Source organism: Peromyscus maniculatus, chromosome 20, assembly GCF_049852395.1.
Source record: "Peromyscus maniculatus bairdii isolate BWxNUB_F1_BW_parent chromosome 20, HU_Pman_BW_mat_3.1, whole genome shotgun sequence".
Classification (NCBI taxonomy): Eukaryota; Metazoa; Chordata; class Mammalia; order Rodentia; family Cricetidae; genus Peromyscus; species Peromyscus maniculatus.
The window spans coordinates 61,287,739-61,303,289 of NC_134871.1; the positions used below are offsets into that span (position 1 = coordinate 61,287,739).

Here is a 15,551-nt window from a genome sequence, read left to right on the forward strand (position 1 = left end):
GCACAAAGTACAGGACACATGAACTCATTAGTAAGCATTTTGGTTTTTATTGCCTTTCCTCTTCTCCATGTTATACTTTAACCACATTACATTGGTTTACAGCTATATGTCTATCCACTATAGGCTAAGATCTGAATATGAGGGTGAACATGTGGGTCTCTTTCTTTCTGTGGTAACCTTACTTAATATTATTATACACTCTAAGTCCCTCAATTTTTTTGCAAATTTTGTGAGTATACCTCTCTTTAGAGCTGAATAGTTTTCCATATTTGTACTAGATTGTTATTATCCATTCATCTGTTGGTGGACAACCAGGCTGGCTCCACTTCCGTGCCATAGTGAGTAAAATAACAATGAAATGGGGAGCAAATATCTCTATCGTAGGGCGTGGAGGTCTCTGGGTCTACGCCCAGGGTGCTGTAGTTCTATTTTTGATGTTTTGAGAAGCAATGTCTTCTTAAGGCCTCTGTACATCTCTTAATATCTCTGCACCTCTGTATGACATTACAAAGTACAAGTTTACACTAGTTTGTACCAGTTGCCTTCTCGCTAATAATATAGCACATAGACAAACCTCAGAAATCCAGTGTATAAGATTTATGGATGGTTAACTCATGAAGTTATGATTATTTTTCCTCAAAGGAACTGAAGTAGTTTAAAATATCATGATATTAAATCGATAATCCACTGTATCAGGGCTATTGCTAGGTGGGAAATGAACTGATGGGGCTTGCTCACATATCAGCTTTGGATGGGCTGTTCTAATGTCGTGGTGTTTGCTCAGCGTGTAGAAGATTTACCTTTGACTCACCTTTACATTCCACAGCACATGCCAAGAAGCAAAGTGGTCTTGTACTGAAGCTTTATGTACTGGGATTTGTAAAGTGGAAGGGAGCTTATTTACCACTTTTGATAACAATGTATTTAGCCACCCTGGAGACTGTCACTTCTTGGCCGTTCATGTAAGTACTTGCCTACATTTGTGAAAAACCAAGCAAATTCTCAACTAATTTAAAGAACAATTCATTTTAAGTTATTTATTTTTGGTAATTTCATACATGTATACAATGTATTTAGAGCATATCTATTTCCCACTTTCCCCTCCTAGATATGTCCCTGCAAATCAACTTCATTTCTTTCTCCTTCTCCTCTTCTTTGTAACCAATTGACTCCAATTATTGCTTCCATTATGCACATGGGTATTGGGTTATCCACTGGAACATGGGCAACCTACTAAAGACTACATCCATAAAGAAAACTGACTCCTTCTATCTCAGCAACCATCAACTTTCAATAGCTCCTCAGCCTGGAGTGGGACCTCGTGAGCTCCTCCCCTATCTATACTGGAATGTTGACAGCTTCATGTTGCATGGGTCTTGTGTAGCCAGCCGCAGTTGCTATGTGTTCATCAGTGAAATGACTCTTTTACCTCCAGAAGACATTAGTTTGTATCAGTCCTTCACAACTTCCGGATTTCACAATTTTTTTTCTTCCCCCGCTTCTATGATGTTCCTTGGGTCTTCTTGGGAAAGGGTTGTGACATGAATGTTTCATTTAGGGATATATAAAAAAAGTCATTTTAAATACTTGGGCCAGTTTGAATCTCTACTACTATCTAGTGCAAAAACAAGCTTCTGTGATGAGAGGTGAAAACTAGTCTAATCTAAGGGTGTAAGGATAGGTACTTAGAAAGACATTTGATTTGTTTGAATGCTAAGAGTAGTAGGTTCTGCCCAAGGGTGTATCATCTCCCCAGCACAGATTCTTGGTCAGGGTTACAGTTCCAGGCATGAGTTCCCTCTTGTGGAGCAAGCCAAGTCTTAACAACAATTAGAAAGATGTTAGTTGCCCCATAATATTCATGCCGCTATTGCAGCAATAGGTATTTCTTGCCTGGCTAATTGTAGCTCACAGGGTTCACTGATGTACAAGACTGTGGATGACTTGACTCTTCCAGCAGCTTGCATAGTTCCTTCTGACACTAGGAAAGCTAGCTGGCTGGGGGGAAGTAGCTTTTCTACTGAGTTACTATGTAAAGACGTAAAAAGCAAACAGCCTTTGGATTATTGATTACACATTTCAGTATCTCTTTTCTGTCACAAAATTGACATTGATATCATTGTACATTAATGTTATAGCATGAACACTCTGAAAATTTCTGGCTGAAACAAGTGAAATCTTAATTTGTGAACAACCCTCTGAGTACATAGGAAAGTTGTTGTACTCTTCTGCCTGTCTGCGTATACTCAACAACACTTTATATAATCTGGTCCTGTATGTCCTAGAAGCATATTCTTCATTATTCCCTGAATATTTTTAGCCTTTATTATAAAGTATTTGGCCTGATTATAGGATGACTGCTGTGTTTACATTCAGACTCTTCTTAGTATTACAATCTCCAGTAATCTGAAGCCCAATAACAGGGCAGTTCTATTTTATATCTCCTGCTTTCAGTGGACAGGAGAAAAATGATTTGTGTTTCATGTTTCTCGTAAGAAATAAAGATGAACTAAATTTGTGTACTGCAAAGAGAGAGGAGGGGGTTGATATGGAAAAGTTCCACCAAATGTAGTTCCTACTACTCAAGATTGGTGTTCCAAAGTGATGATTCCTGCCTACCAAACATTGTTTTTTTTTTCTTTCTTCTTATGCTCCTTTTGTTCACTCTATGAGGACTAGGGATGGGGAGAGAGGAAGAGAAACCCACTAAGGCATACAGAATGCTTGCTGTTTTCAGAGCAGTGCTTCACAGACCTGCTTGTCAGAGCTGGGAATCTCGTGACATTTCACACCAAAATTTACAGCTTTCCAAGTTAAAAAAATCTTTCATTTGTATCTATTCAGATTCTACAGACTACTCAGGGATTCAAAAGTCATTTTACCTTTAATTCCTGATAAGCCCCACAATTATATTGGATGCAAGAGGGAAGACAAAACATTTTGTAGTAAAATGTCCATCAATTGTATGGAGCATAGATTCCACATGACACCCAGACCATTTATAAGATGCTTGTCTGCTCCTGTGGGTGTGCCAGGGAGCTGGATGAGGTTGCTAGATTCTGAAGAGATTGTACTGTATGGAGAAACTGTGCAGATTTAAGTTCATTGTGAATAAATCACATAGAAATAGTGTGTGGGAAAATTCTTGAACAAAAAAATAATTGTTTTACAGAATGAAAATATTTCTATTAGTGTTGAACTTCATCCATGTGACAATGGTCAGACTGGATCATGCTTAAAGAGTGTCACGCTTCTTCAAAACTCTGTAAGTACTTTTTACCTTCTGAAGATTTAGCCCGAGGAAAATCAGATTGATGATTTCACAAACTAAAATCTGGAGAGGGCTGAGGTGTTGGCTCAGTGAGTAGGGGAACTTGATACAAATGTATGGGGATCTGATGAGGTCCAATGTCAAGGACCTTGCAATAGCTAGGCCATAACCTCAGCCCTCTGGGTCAGAGGAAGAAGGATCACTGGGGCTTGCTGACCATTCAGCCTAGCCAAAACTAGTGAGATCCAGGTTAAGCAAAAGACCCTATCTCATTGGGATAAGTCAAGGAGTGATAGAGCAAGATACCAATGTCTTGCTCTGACTTATGCAGGAAAATGCATAGGCACATACACTCTCCCACATACATGTAACTCCCCTGACCCCATCCCCTGACACATACTAAAATTCAAAATTTAAAAAAGAAGAAGAAAACATAGTTTGGGAACTGGAGAGATGATTTGGTGGATACTTTTTCTAGCCTTCATCCCTAGCATCCATGTGAGAAAAACGTGTTTGGCCTGGCTGCATTGTCTATAATTCCAGGACAGGGGAGGCAAAGACAGAGCAGGGCCCTGGGGCTTGCTGATGAGCCAGTCTTGACAAATTGACAAGCTTCAGATTCATTGAGAATCTATATCTCAAAAGAACAAGGTGTGTGGCAACTTAGGAAGACACCTGGTACAAGTCTGTGGTCTTCCCCCTCCTATCACCCCTGCCACATACACACACATGTGCAAAAAAGGAGTCTGAAGTTTTGAAGAATAATGACTTTGCCTGGGTGCTAATAATTACAAATGGTTACCATCTTGGTTTCAGTTTCTTTGGTAAATTGGAGACAAATGTTCCTTTCCAGTGCTGATATGGGAAACATGAAGCATAGTGTAAGAAAGGCTGTAAAGATGTTCATATATCTTTGCTATAGAATTCAGCATGTTTTAGTGGCATAAAATTTCAGCTTCATGTAGCACATTAAAGCCATGCTGAGCTAACGAAGTGTTTTAAATATTAGTCTCTTTCAGGTAGCAGATTTGTGTTCAATAGTGATGGGACAGTCACAAAGGATGGAGTTAGAATTAAAGGTTATTACTATTCAGGTAAGGTGAACAACAGCATTTAGAAACACATGTAAGATGCATTTATTTACTCGGTTTCTAAACCTGACATGCTAATTTTTATTGTAAATTATTATTCAACAGATGATATACAGATCTTCAATGCATCTTCTTTATACATGCAAGCAGAAGTACTCTCTCTCCTAAAAATGCAAATACAAATCTCTCCTGTGATGCAGTTGTATGTGTCCATGCCTCCTGACGCATTCACAGACACTGTTGGTAAGTCTGCCAAATAGTGTTATTTCCAAGGATCCAGCATCATTCACTTAATGTGGCAATGTAATATTACAAAAATACCTCTTACATTCTGAGTGGTCACATATGACATGAGACTGCTAACCTGCTGTGTGCTCAGCCTTTTTATTTAACCTGCATTTAAGAGAACAATGTAACCATCAACCGTTGTCCATCCAGAATCAATACCAAAAGATGTTCAACAATTCATGCATTTAAAATTTTTGAATTAAGACTTTTATTTAGGGGCTGGAGAAATGGCTCAGTGGTTTGGGGCACTTGTTGCTCTTGCAGAGGGCTTGGGTTCAACTCTCAGCACCCACATGGTATCTCAAAACCATCAGTAACTCCACTGCCAGCTGATTTGAGGCTTTGTCTTCTGGGTACCAGGCATGCAGGTGGTGCACTTACATGCATGCAGGCAATGCACACATCCATATGAAATGAAATCTAAAAATATTTAAGGACTGCTACTTAGTTAACATTTTGAAAATATGTTTTATATGAACGTTTACTAGTAGTGTATATGTTAAGACCTTGGCATGTAGCTGAATAAATGAAAATACAGTATATATAACTTTAAAACTCAGGGGAAAGTGATTACTATTTGCCTTTAGGCCTCACCACATGCTCATTTATTTTCCTGAAGTTTCACATCAAATAAAAATGAGCTCCTCTTTATAGTCATAAAGGTTGAACAAATAAATGGCAAGTCCCACAGAAGGGTTAATGCATACATGGTACAAGCTTTATGCTACATTTTTACTTTGAAAGGTAAGGTATTTTCATATAGACTAAGAAAGCAACTTGTGGATTGGACAGCTTTGATAAGGAAGGCACATAGCCTTAGGGCGATTCACCTCTCTAAAGTTACCATGACCAGCAACCACATACCATTCATGGTACATGGCTTTCTGTGTTCTGGAATTTTTGTGAAAGACCAATGAATGAAGTCTGAAGTGACATAAGATTTTACTGGATATGTGCCACTATTAACTAAACCTATTTCAAGTATTTCTTACAGTGTTTTCAATAAAGTAGCCAAAAGGCTGAGTAGGTGGGAATACTAACCTTTGCTCTGTGTCGTTGACATCATGCAGGTCTTTGTGGTTCCTACAACAATAAGGCAGAAGATGATTTCATGTCAAGTCAGAAAATTCTGGAGAGCACAGCTCAGGCATTTGCGAATTCCTGGGAGATGATGTCTTGCCCTAAGGGGAGCCCCTCCTCCTGCGTCAGCATCGAAACAGGTGACAGCCATTGAGAATCAAACTCCGTTGTTTACAGTTGGTACTGGTACTTGAAGAATTATGCTGATAATCATATGAACACATCAGATCACCTTGCTTCTAGCTCATATTTCTCACCCTGTCCCAGTTTTAGAAGAAACAGAGAAGTAGTCTGGTTTGGGTGTGTGTCTAGAAAACCCATTCTTCATTGGTAACTAACTCATCTCTGTCGTCTTTTACCATACCTCTGTTTCTCATACTATGACAGAACAATACGGCTAGAGGAGGTTTTAGAAATTATTCGGCTTATTCATTTCCCCTCCTTCTTTAGTGGTGCAAATGATTTAGTGGGTTTTCAGTGATGTACACCACTCATTCAGTAATACCAGTTCTAACACAGTCCTAACTACAACCTAACACATACATGGTTCCTCTTTTAGCCTGTTAAAGGCTTTCACTAATGCTAGTTTGTTTATTCCCATACCAACTCGCAGAGGACATGATGTGGCCACCATCTATATTAATACAAACGTAGATGGTACAGGACAGAGGCCCTGGACTTCCTAGGGATCACAAATGACACTGCCATCCAAGCACTTGGAAACCAGTGACACTGAGGTGCCTCCTGTGGTTGTGGCAGTTTTCATGGGGGCTTCATGTCACTCCTTTTATAAATAAGAAATGCAATGGAAGCAAGCTTACAATTTGTGAATGTGCTAACCCGTTTTTCAAAATGATTATACATATACACATATATGAAACAGAGTCTGATCAATTTATAATATTCTTTTAAATTACTAAGGCGGTCCCAAATGGAAATATCACCCACTAATTTCAAATTGATGACTAGTTGGTGGAAGTATTGTTGTGATTTCTATTTGAGGAGGTTTAGTGGCTGTGTTATTTAGTTTGGGGTTATTTCAATAAAAGAATTGTGAGATTACAGAAACGAGTGCATTTCTTATAAGGAGCAAAGTTAATTTATGTTCAGTAGAAAAGAGGCCAGCGTTTTGTAGTGCATATAAAATAAATCTGATTTTTGGTGTATTACATTTGAACTAGTCACAGCATAAATTAAACTGAAGTTGGAGAAGATGTTGTTAATAGTAATAGCTTCAGAAAAAGTGGAGTGACAGGTTGCTGCATATTTGCCGGAATACTAGTCATAGGAGCTTTCTCTGTCTCTGTCACGAGGTCAGACTCCTTTATGCTTAAAACCATTATGGAAAGCATTTGCTATCACCTCCCTTTTTATGAAGTTTCTTTCTGTGAACTTAGTACGGGGCAGATATTTATAAATGAAAAAAAATATCAGTTAAACACTTTTCAGAAAATACTTTTTGCTTATTGATCCTGGTGATGTTATATCATGTGACACGGGTGTAACGCAGAAGAGGTGGCAGGTGAGCCACGTTAGTGCACAGCAAAGGGACACTTAAGATGTCATGCACTTCATTATGTTCATTTTTATACAGAAACTACATTTCAGAGAAATGTTGAATGGGTTACTAGGAAAAGCCAGTAGTGATGAAGATTTTACCTTTGAGTGTGAGCTGTTTGCACTGCGTTATTTTAAACATAGTGACATTGAATTTGATCCATCACAGCAACTACTTTGAGGGCAAAACTCTTCCTGGAGGCAGATCTCTGAGAAAGATACAGTTTTCCTTTAAATTAAAGACACTTTGGTATTGCCGAGGCTAACCTTGGACACTTTCACTTCCTTCCAGAGGAGTTTGCTGAAAGCAACTGTGGGGTTCTTCTCAATTCAAGCGGGCCCTTTGCTGCCTGCCATCAAACTGTGAACCCCAAATTCTACTATGAGGTATGTGATGGTCTAGCACTAACAGCCTTTATTAGGAATATTTTGCTGATTTTGATGAAGCATGCACATCTTAAACATTTTCAAATTATTACTATTGTCAATAGATTAAGGTATATGCTTAAAAATAGAATTAGAGGCTTTTTGTTTGTTTGTTTTTGGTTTTTTTTGAGACAGGGTTTCTCTGTGTAGCTTTGCGCCTTTCCTGGAACTCACTCTGTAGCCCAGACTGGCCTCAAACTCACAGAGATCCACCTGCCTCTGCCTCCCGCGTGCTGGGATTAAAGGCGTGCACCACCACCGCCTGGCGAGTCTAATGATTTACTTAAGTATTAGATATACTAACTTTATAAATCTAATGCTGGGAAAGAATCTCAAACAAGAAAAAGATTGAATAACTTCTCCTTTTTCCTTTTTAAAGTGGATTAATAATTAATTAGCTATTTTAAATATTTAAAAACATTTCTGAATGTCTCAAAGTAATATTTAATTCTGGGGTCAGGGATGCCTGGAGTTACAGTCAGCTGTTATACACACATTGCCTGTTCCTCTGACTCACTTTAGAATGTAATATGTATATATATTTCTTTTTATTTGATAGGAATGCAAAAAATACACGTGCTCTTGTGAAAACAGCCAAGACTGCCTGTGTACAGTTTTAGGGAACTATGTGAAGGCATGTGGTGAGAAAGAAACATATCTAGCGGGCTGGAGAGCTGGACTATGTGGTGAGTAGGAGAGTGACGGTCTGTGGCAGATGCCTCCGCTTCCTTCTCTGCTTCCTCCTCCACTTCCTGTGTGCACCTGCGCTGGGCTGCGGAGACACATGCATTTACAAACTTATGCCTGATACTTTCAAAAACGATTTTTTTAAAAGATTACGGGGTCTCCCTTTTCTTTGTGGTCTCTTGGCCACCAGTCCACAAGGACACAGGGAGCAGAGGCAGCATGCAGGGCCTGTGGGTACAATGGAAATAGCTTCAATGTTACAGCTCAACTATATTTCAGAGTAAGGGGGGAATACGTAGATGGGGACAGCGGTTGGGGCATCACCTAATTAGCATTTGGCAGCATGGTCCTACCTTACAGCTGGAGCATAATATGTGATTACCATATGGACAGCAAGGTGGGAGGGGGGCATTTGCAGGGAACAAAGGCCACACTTATAATAAGTCAGGCATCCAGACTCAGGGACAGCTTCCAAATAAGGTCAGATTTGAGGAAGCTGAAATCCTCTAGACTTCTCAGAACTTCATGGCCCATGTCCAATCAGCAATAGGGCTGGTCACCTTCCCTCCAGGGTCTCTTCACAGCTTAAATTTCCTCTGCCATTAATTTAGCAAAAGGAAATCCCTTCCCTTTCTTTTCATCTTGTCTAATTGTAATGACCTTTTTTGGTATTTCTCTTCTGCTCCTTCTAATCTATATTCTAGGGTGAAAATCAGATAATGTTTAAAGTAAAATCACATAAGACATAAAACAATGCCAGCTGTTTCTCCTAGTTTAAAGGGTCCTATAACCACCAACAGTGTCCCTGGACTTAGAACTTCCACCTTTGGTATGCTCTTTGTGAGAATCATGCTGTCTCCCAGCTTAGGCTGTTGTCCTCATGTAGAATTACCCTTCACTGGGCTTCAGTTCCCCTGTTAATTGGTCCATTCTCCTCCCTCAGTACAGATCTTAGCTGTGCATGGAGACAGTATGCATCTGCCCTTTTATGTCACATGCCACAGTTGTCCTTACAACAGGAACACAAGCCACACGAGAGCAGTGTGTATTGCCTACCCTGCCTGTGGGCTTTGTCTGAAACATTGAATGAACAGAATGAATAAAAAAAATAAACCAATGAGTAAATCAATTTTTTCTACACTCGTAACTTTAATTATGAATAATCCACTATGTTCTTTACAAACATCAGTGTGAAGGAAATTTTCTTCCTGAATGTACACATAGTAACTGTTCTTGTCTCTTGCCCACAGAGGTTTCTTGTCCAAGTGGCCTTGTGTTTGACTACAAAGTGAAAACCTGCAACAGTTCTTGCCGATCACTCTCACAACGAGACAGAAGCTGTGATATAGAAGACATTCCAGTTGATGGATGTACTTGCCCTGAGGGGATGTACCAGAACAGTGAAGGAAACTGTGTTCAGAAATCTGAGTGTGACTGCTATGTTAATGATGAGATTGTGCAACCTGGCAAATCCATCCTTATTGATGACAATAGATGGTATGTAGTAGATGATATAGACACTCATTATAATACCCACAATAGATAACATAGATACTTGTTATGACACTGACAAGGAAATGTGTTCTTGCCGGTATGAAGTCTTCCTCAGATCTACCATATTTTTCATTTTCCATTTATAACTGCAGCTGGTTGGTTCTTATTTTATTCTGGAGGATCCACTGTACCATAGTGACCATACATGGTTGGTTCTACTCTGCTTTAAACATCAAGAGGAATATGTTCTGGCAGATTTTATAAACAGACAATGCAAAATGATTTTACACTCAGATCTACTGCTTTGGTCTGTAGCATTCTGCAAATACTTGTTAAGTGCCTATGTCTAGGGCTTGTATGGATTGCTAGAATTACAAAAGGAAGAAGTCATTGCCTTACACACACAAGCTAAGCAAGGTGTTTATTACAATGAAGTAAGTAACAGCCACTGTCTGAGGAGTTGGAGAAGCTTCCCATGTTAGGTTTTGGGGGGGATGTACAAAATAATGGGGTACAGACCACGATGTCTAAAAACCAGAAGCAAATTTTATTCCAAAAATTCACCATGGGGAGAAAAAGCTTACCAGTTAACTGGGACCATAGCCAGAGTTTGGGCTTCTGAACTATGGCAAATGGAGGCAGGTTTTGAGCCCCTTTTTATAGTAAGAGGTAAGTATTAGGCATGGATAAGAACATTTTTACAATTTTGAAGTCAAACTTTAGGAGACATATTTTAAGATTTACAATTCCTGCTAACAAGGTCTTAGAAGGTTCCAGCTAACTGATGTTTGTAGAAGCCTCTAGTCTTTCCTGACACAATTAATAGTGTTTGCCTGAAACCTGCACTTTCCTGTCATAGCTGTTTTCCCATAGCAGGGAAGGGTATGAAACAAGGCAAAGCGGGTCGTCTCATAGCGGTGCTGGGGTAAAGTTTATTGGATGGGATGGGATGTACTGGGAGTCACGTAGACCTCAGTAAAAGTAAACTTTACAGCAGTTGTTGGTTGTATGTGGCAGGAGGGTTATCATGAAAAGCTAATCCCTGGCTGCTGAGAGCCATTGTACAAAGACAGATCTGTAGAGCAAAAAAAACCATAGTTAAAAGTTCATCCCTATTTGCAGGCAGAACTGATGGCTGTCAGTTTCCATCTCTTTAGACTATCACTTTATATTCCTATATTTCTCTCTTCCTGTTCCCAGACCCTTCACCCAGAGGAGGCTGGAGTTTGAATTCTCCTAAGCACTGACTGATGTTCCAGACAAAACTGATGTGTGGAGAATAATTTCTGTGAAAAGAATGATATAGCAAGTGCTTAAAAATTACTGGGCACAGGGGCTATTGTGCAAGAGTAAACTAGAAACATAGACAATGGCCAGGCTGTGGCCTGGATTCCAAGTTCACAGACGTATGGCTGGGGCTTGAGGATAAGCTTTCTTTCCCTCTGTACTTACAGTCAAGTGATGATGAACCGCAGGTTATCTCTCCACAGCTCTGGCATCTCAGTACTACTGATCCAGCCCACTGTCAGCTTTTGCCAGAACTACTGAGTTCTTAACTCTTCTTTCCTTTCCTTTGACTTCCTCTCTACCTGAATCACCTTCCCTGCTCTTGGACCAGGATGTCTAAGGTAAAGCAAAGTTTTGGTTGGGCCACTAGGCTTATTAGACAAATGACTGACAGCTGCTGAAAGAACAGAAAGACACTTGCATGCCATTTAAGGCCATGAATGATCTTGTCCCAACCTACTAACTCCCCCATTGAGTGTTATCCTGCTTGCATCCTCAGGAAATTCTTAGTAGCCTTTGAAACACACCTTGTTCTTTCTGCCATCAGTGTTTCATATTCCCTGCTAGATCAGATTCTGTGGTTAAACTTTCCATGAAGTTGTCTGACATCCATAGAAGTTGAACATTTCTACAGTACTTGTAAGGTTACACCTTATAATTTTATATATATTATTGTAACTGAGTCACATTTGTCCAATTGCTCTTAAACTTTAATGTTTAAAGAGATAAAATAAATGGTTTCCTTTTATTTCTAGTGTCTGCCAGGATGGAGTGCTTTTTTGCCAAACTCCCCTTGATTTGACCATACGTAAGTGGTTTCTATTGCTATTATTTTAGTACTTGTTGGCTTGATTTCCCATCCATGCCTTCATTTCTTTTCCCTCTGATCCTCTTCTTGCCTCACCTCTCTGCCTCCTATCATCTATCTGTCTGTCTATCTATCTATCTATCTATCTATCTATCTATCTATCTATCTATCTATCTATCTATCTATCTATCTATCTATCTTGTAGCTGGAGGGCTTCTCTCCAGGTTCCCCAAGCCCCGCAGTCCCACAATCCACTTATAAAATAATCACTCAGACGCTTATATCACTTATAAACTGTATGGCCGTGGCAGGCTTCTTGCTAACTGTTCTTTTATCTTAAATTAACCCATTTTTATAAATCTATACCTTGCCACGTGGCTGGTGGCTTACCAGAGTCTCTACATGCTGCTTGTCCTGGCGGTGGCTGCAGTGTCTCTCCCCTCAGCCTTCCGCTTCCCAGAATTCTCCTCTCTCCTTGTCCCACCTACTTCCTGCCTGGCAACTGGCCATCAGTGTTTTATTTAGATATAGAGCAATATCCACAGCACTTCCCCTTTCTTCTTTTTTTTAAAAAGGAAGGTTTTAACTTTAACATGGTAAAATTACATATAACAAAACAATTACCGAGCAAGAATTATAGTTACAATATTAAAGAAGATGTTTTATCTATCTTATATTTGTGAGTTTAAGGTTTTATAGCTAACTTATCTTTTATCATAACTGAGGAAATTACAACTATCTAGTTTTCAACCACATCAAAGACCTGAGAAGGAACATAATGGTCCCTGAGAAATGGTAGATGGATGTAAGCAACTTTCGGGAATCTTGCAAGAGTAGACCAAGACAGCTGGCAGCCTGGACAGTCACCTAATGTTTCTCAGCATTGTTGGTGCATTCAAATTGGCTACAGGCCTAGAGTATCTGACAGACCATTTTCAGAAGCAGGATTTCTGAAAGACCATCTTACCCTGTCTTGGCAGAGTACAGTGGTCGCTTTCCTTGTGTCCCGCTTGTCCAGAAAGGACAGCATTGCATTTGTACTGTCAGCCATCAAGGCAAGGGCAGTTCTTTGCCCCGTAGGCCATTTTGTGCCAAAAAGACAAACTTCCAAATGGAAATGTCTTAGAAGCCCAACATTCTCTCGGGATCAATTGGTGCAGCCAGGAGCAATTGTGCCTCACGTCAACAGAATTCTAAGTTATTTAAATGCCATATTCTCCAGGTCTATGAAGTGTTTGAAGATTACCTATCTATCTGAAATATATCTATGTATACCTAGAAGACTTAACTAACATGGCTACAAATATGATTATCATAGATGACTAATTATTAATCTATTTCTTAATTATCCATTACAATTTTAAATGAGTTACATAAACATAATACCTCAAACAAGAATAGAAACATATATATATAGTATAACAAAATTAACTTAAAGTTTGTATCAATAAACTAAAATTTATACCAATGTAAAACATTTTAAACATGAACTAAAATCTATACCAATGTAAGACATTTCAAACAAGTTTTCTTTAAAAGCAGGTTCATTAATCTACCCTTTTATCTCATCATCTCCACATTCTCCTATATATCTATATCATATCCCCTTTTCTTTTTTAGAAAGAGATCACATTTATAATCAACCTGTTTTAAATAAAAATAATGTTTTTTCTCTGTCCCACATCAGAGGGCTCTTCTGATTTGGGACACAAGAATCTCTTAACCATTTTTTTTTTTTTAAAGCAATATGTCTGGGTTTAGAGGGGGAGTGAGCCAATTCCACCTCTAAAGCCAGCTTGGTATATTTGGGAATTTGGGCGTAGTATCTCTTACTACTTCCTGTTGGAGGGGGGCGCTGTATCTTATGGGGAAGCAAAGAAAATTTTAAGCCTATGGGGTAGTCCTTGAGGCTGTATTGTGTGAACCAGTTGCCTTGAAACTGCTCTGGATGTTGGATCATCTGGGCCATGGTGTCATCGGAGACCTTTCAGGGGGTCTTGGCTGGTGAAACCTGATGTATCTTAATCTGGAACAAATCCACAGTCTCTGGCTTTCTGTGGAAACAAAAGCAAAACCTCTTTTCCAAAGTAACATATCCTTAAATCTAAATTTTGAAGTCAAGTTACCTTTAAAATATACATATTGGCATAACTCAACAGCTTTTGTAATCAAATGTTTTTCTTTAGTTACTAATATCAAAGAGAACATAATCCAGATTCTCTGTGTGGTAGCCATCTTTACGTGGCTTATGTTTTATATTACCTTGAGCCTATTGCTTTAAACTGTACCATTCTAAGACTGAAACAGCGCTGTGGCTGCTGGCTCCGCCTACTTCAGCTTCCCAACATGGCGGTTGTACGTTTTCCGCCAGCTCTGGGAGTCATCAAGTCTCAGAAATAGTGGGTCTAAGCTTTTATCAAAGCAGCGTGTAGCCCAGAAACCTTTTTTTTTTAAATACTAGTAAAGACTAAATCTACCACACAGCGTAATGTGCCGCTGGCAGACGCCTCATTTCCGCCATACTGCCAGTCAAACGCACACGCCAGGAACCCGCCAGTGTTCAAACCCGCGTTTTGCGGCGTCTAGCTGCCCATACGAGACAAGAAGCAGGAACCTAGTTTTGGCTCTGTTTAGAATTGGTTATTAAATATTCTCAGGTTTAAGGTGGAAACTCGAGCCGTTGGGCGCCATTTGTAGCTGGAGGGCTTCTCTCCAGGTTCCCCAAGCCCTGCAGTCCCACAATCCACTTATAAAATAATCACTCAGACGCTTATATCACTTATAAACTGTATGGCCGTGGCAGGCTTCTTGCTAACTGTTCTTTTATCTTAAATTAACCCATTTTTATAAATCTATACCTTGCCACGTGGCTGGTGGCTTACCAGAGTCTCTACATGCTGCTTGTCCTGGCGGTGGCTGCAGTGTCTCTCCCCTCAGCCTTCCGCTTCCCAGAATTCTCCTCTCTCCTTGTCCCACCTACTTCCTGCCTGGCAACTGGCCATCAGTGTTTTATTTAGATATAGAGCAATATCCACAGCACTATCTATCTAATCATTCTCTCTCTCTCTCTCTCTCTCTCTCTCTCTCTCTCTCTCTCTCTCTCTCTCTCTCTCTCTCTCTCTCTCTCCCTGTTTTACTAGACTCTTACAAAACAACCCAGGCTGGCCTTGAAAGGATGGCAATCCTTCTACCTCAGCATCCCAAATGCTGAAGTTACAGGCCCGTGATAGAACTCACCCTTCTTATCTAAGTAACTGCTAATAAATCCAAACCAGATCAGGAACTCTTGATAAACAATTACTTTTTATTTTATCTTGCAGAAAACTGTTCCAGGGGTGCTGAGTATGTAGACTGCAAAGATCCCAAGGCACAGAGAAGGACTGAAAGGACATGTAGCACCCGGAATATACCTGATTTTGAGGTGAGTAACATTACATCAGAGTGGAGCCTTTTAAAACATTAAAATTTTCACAGTAAATAAAAGCCACAATCTTTGAGAGAGATAGCTACATCATTGCGTATATACACGATCTGTTTCACTTGTCAAATGTGTGCCCCAGAT

General features: G+C 39.7%; 1 protein-coding gene across 1 annotated transcript in view; it reads left to right on the forward strand.

The window, feature by feature from the left end:
- Muc19 (mucin 19, oligomeric) overlaps positions 1-15,551 on the forward strand; it is a 171,016-nt gene that overhangs the window by 15,734 nt on the left and 139,731 nt on the right. Inside the window, exons 12-21 of the mRNA XM_076555688.1 lie at positions 827-962; positions 3,173-3,265; positions 4,281-4,365; positions 4,468-4,605; positions 5,721-5,870; positions 7,580-7,674; positions 8,273-8,399; positions 9,651-9,897; positions 11,937-11,989; positions 15,310-15,410. Of these exons, the coding sequence (XP_076411803.1) occupies positions 827-962; positions 3,173-3,265; positions 4,281-4,365; positions 4,468-4,605; positions 5,721-5,870; positions 7,580-7,674; positions 8,273-8,399; positions 9,651-9,897; positions 11,937-11,989; positions 15,310-15,410 (1,225 nt within the window). The remainder of the gene's footprint in view (positions 1-826; positions 963-3,172; positions 3,266-4,280; positions 4,366-4,467; positions 4,606-5,720; positions 5,871-7,579; positions 7,675-8,272; positions 8,400-9,650; positions 9,898-11,936; positions 11,990-15,309; positions 15,411-15,551) is intronic.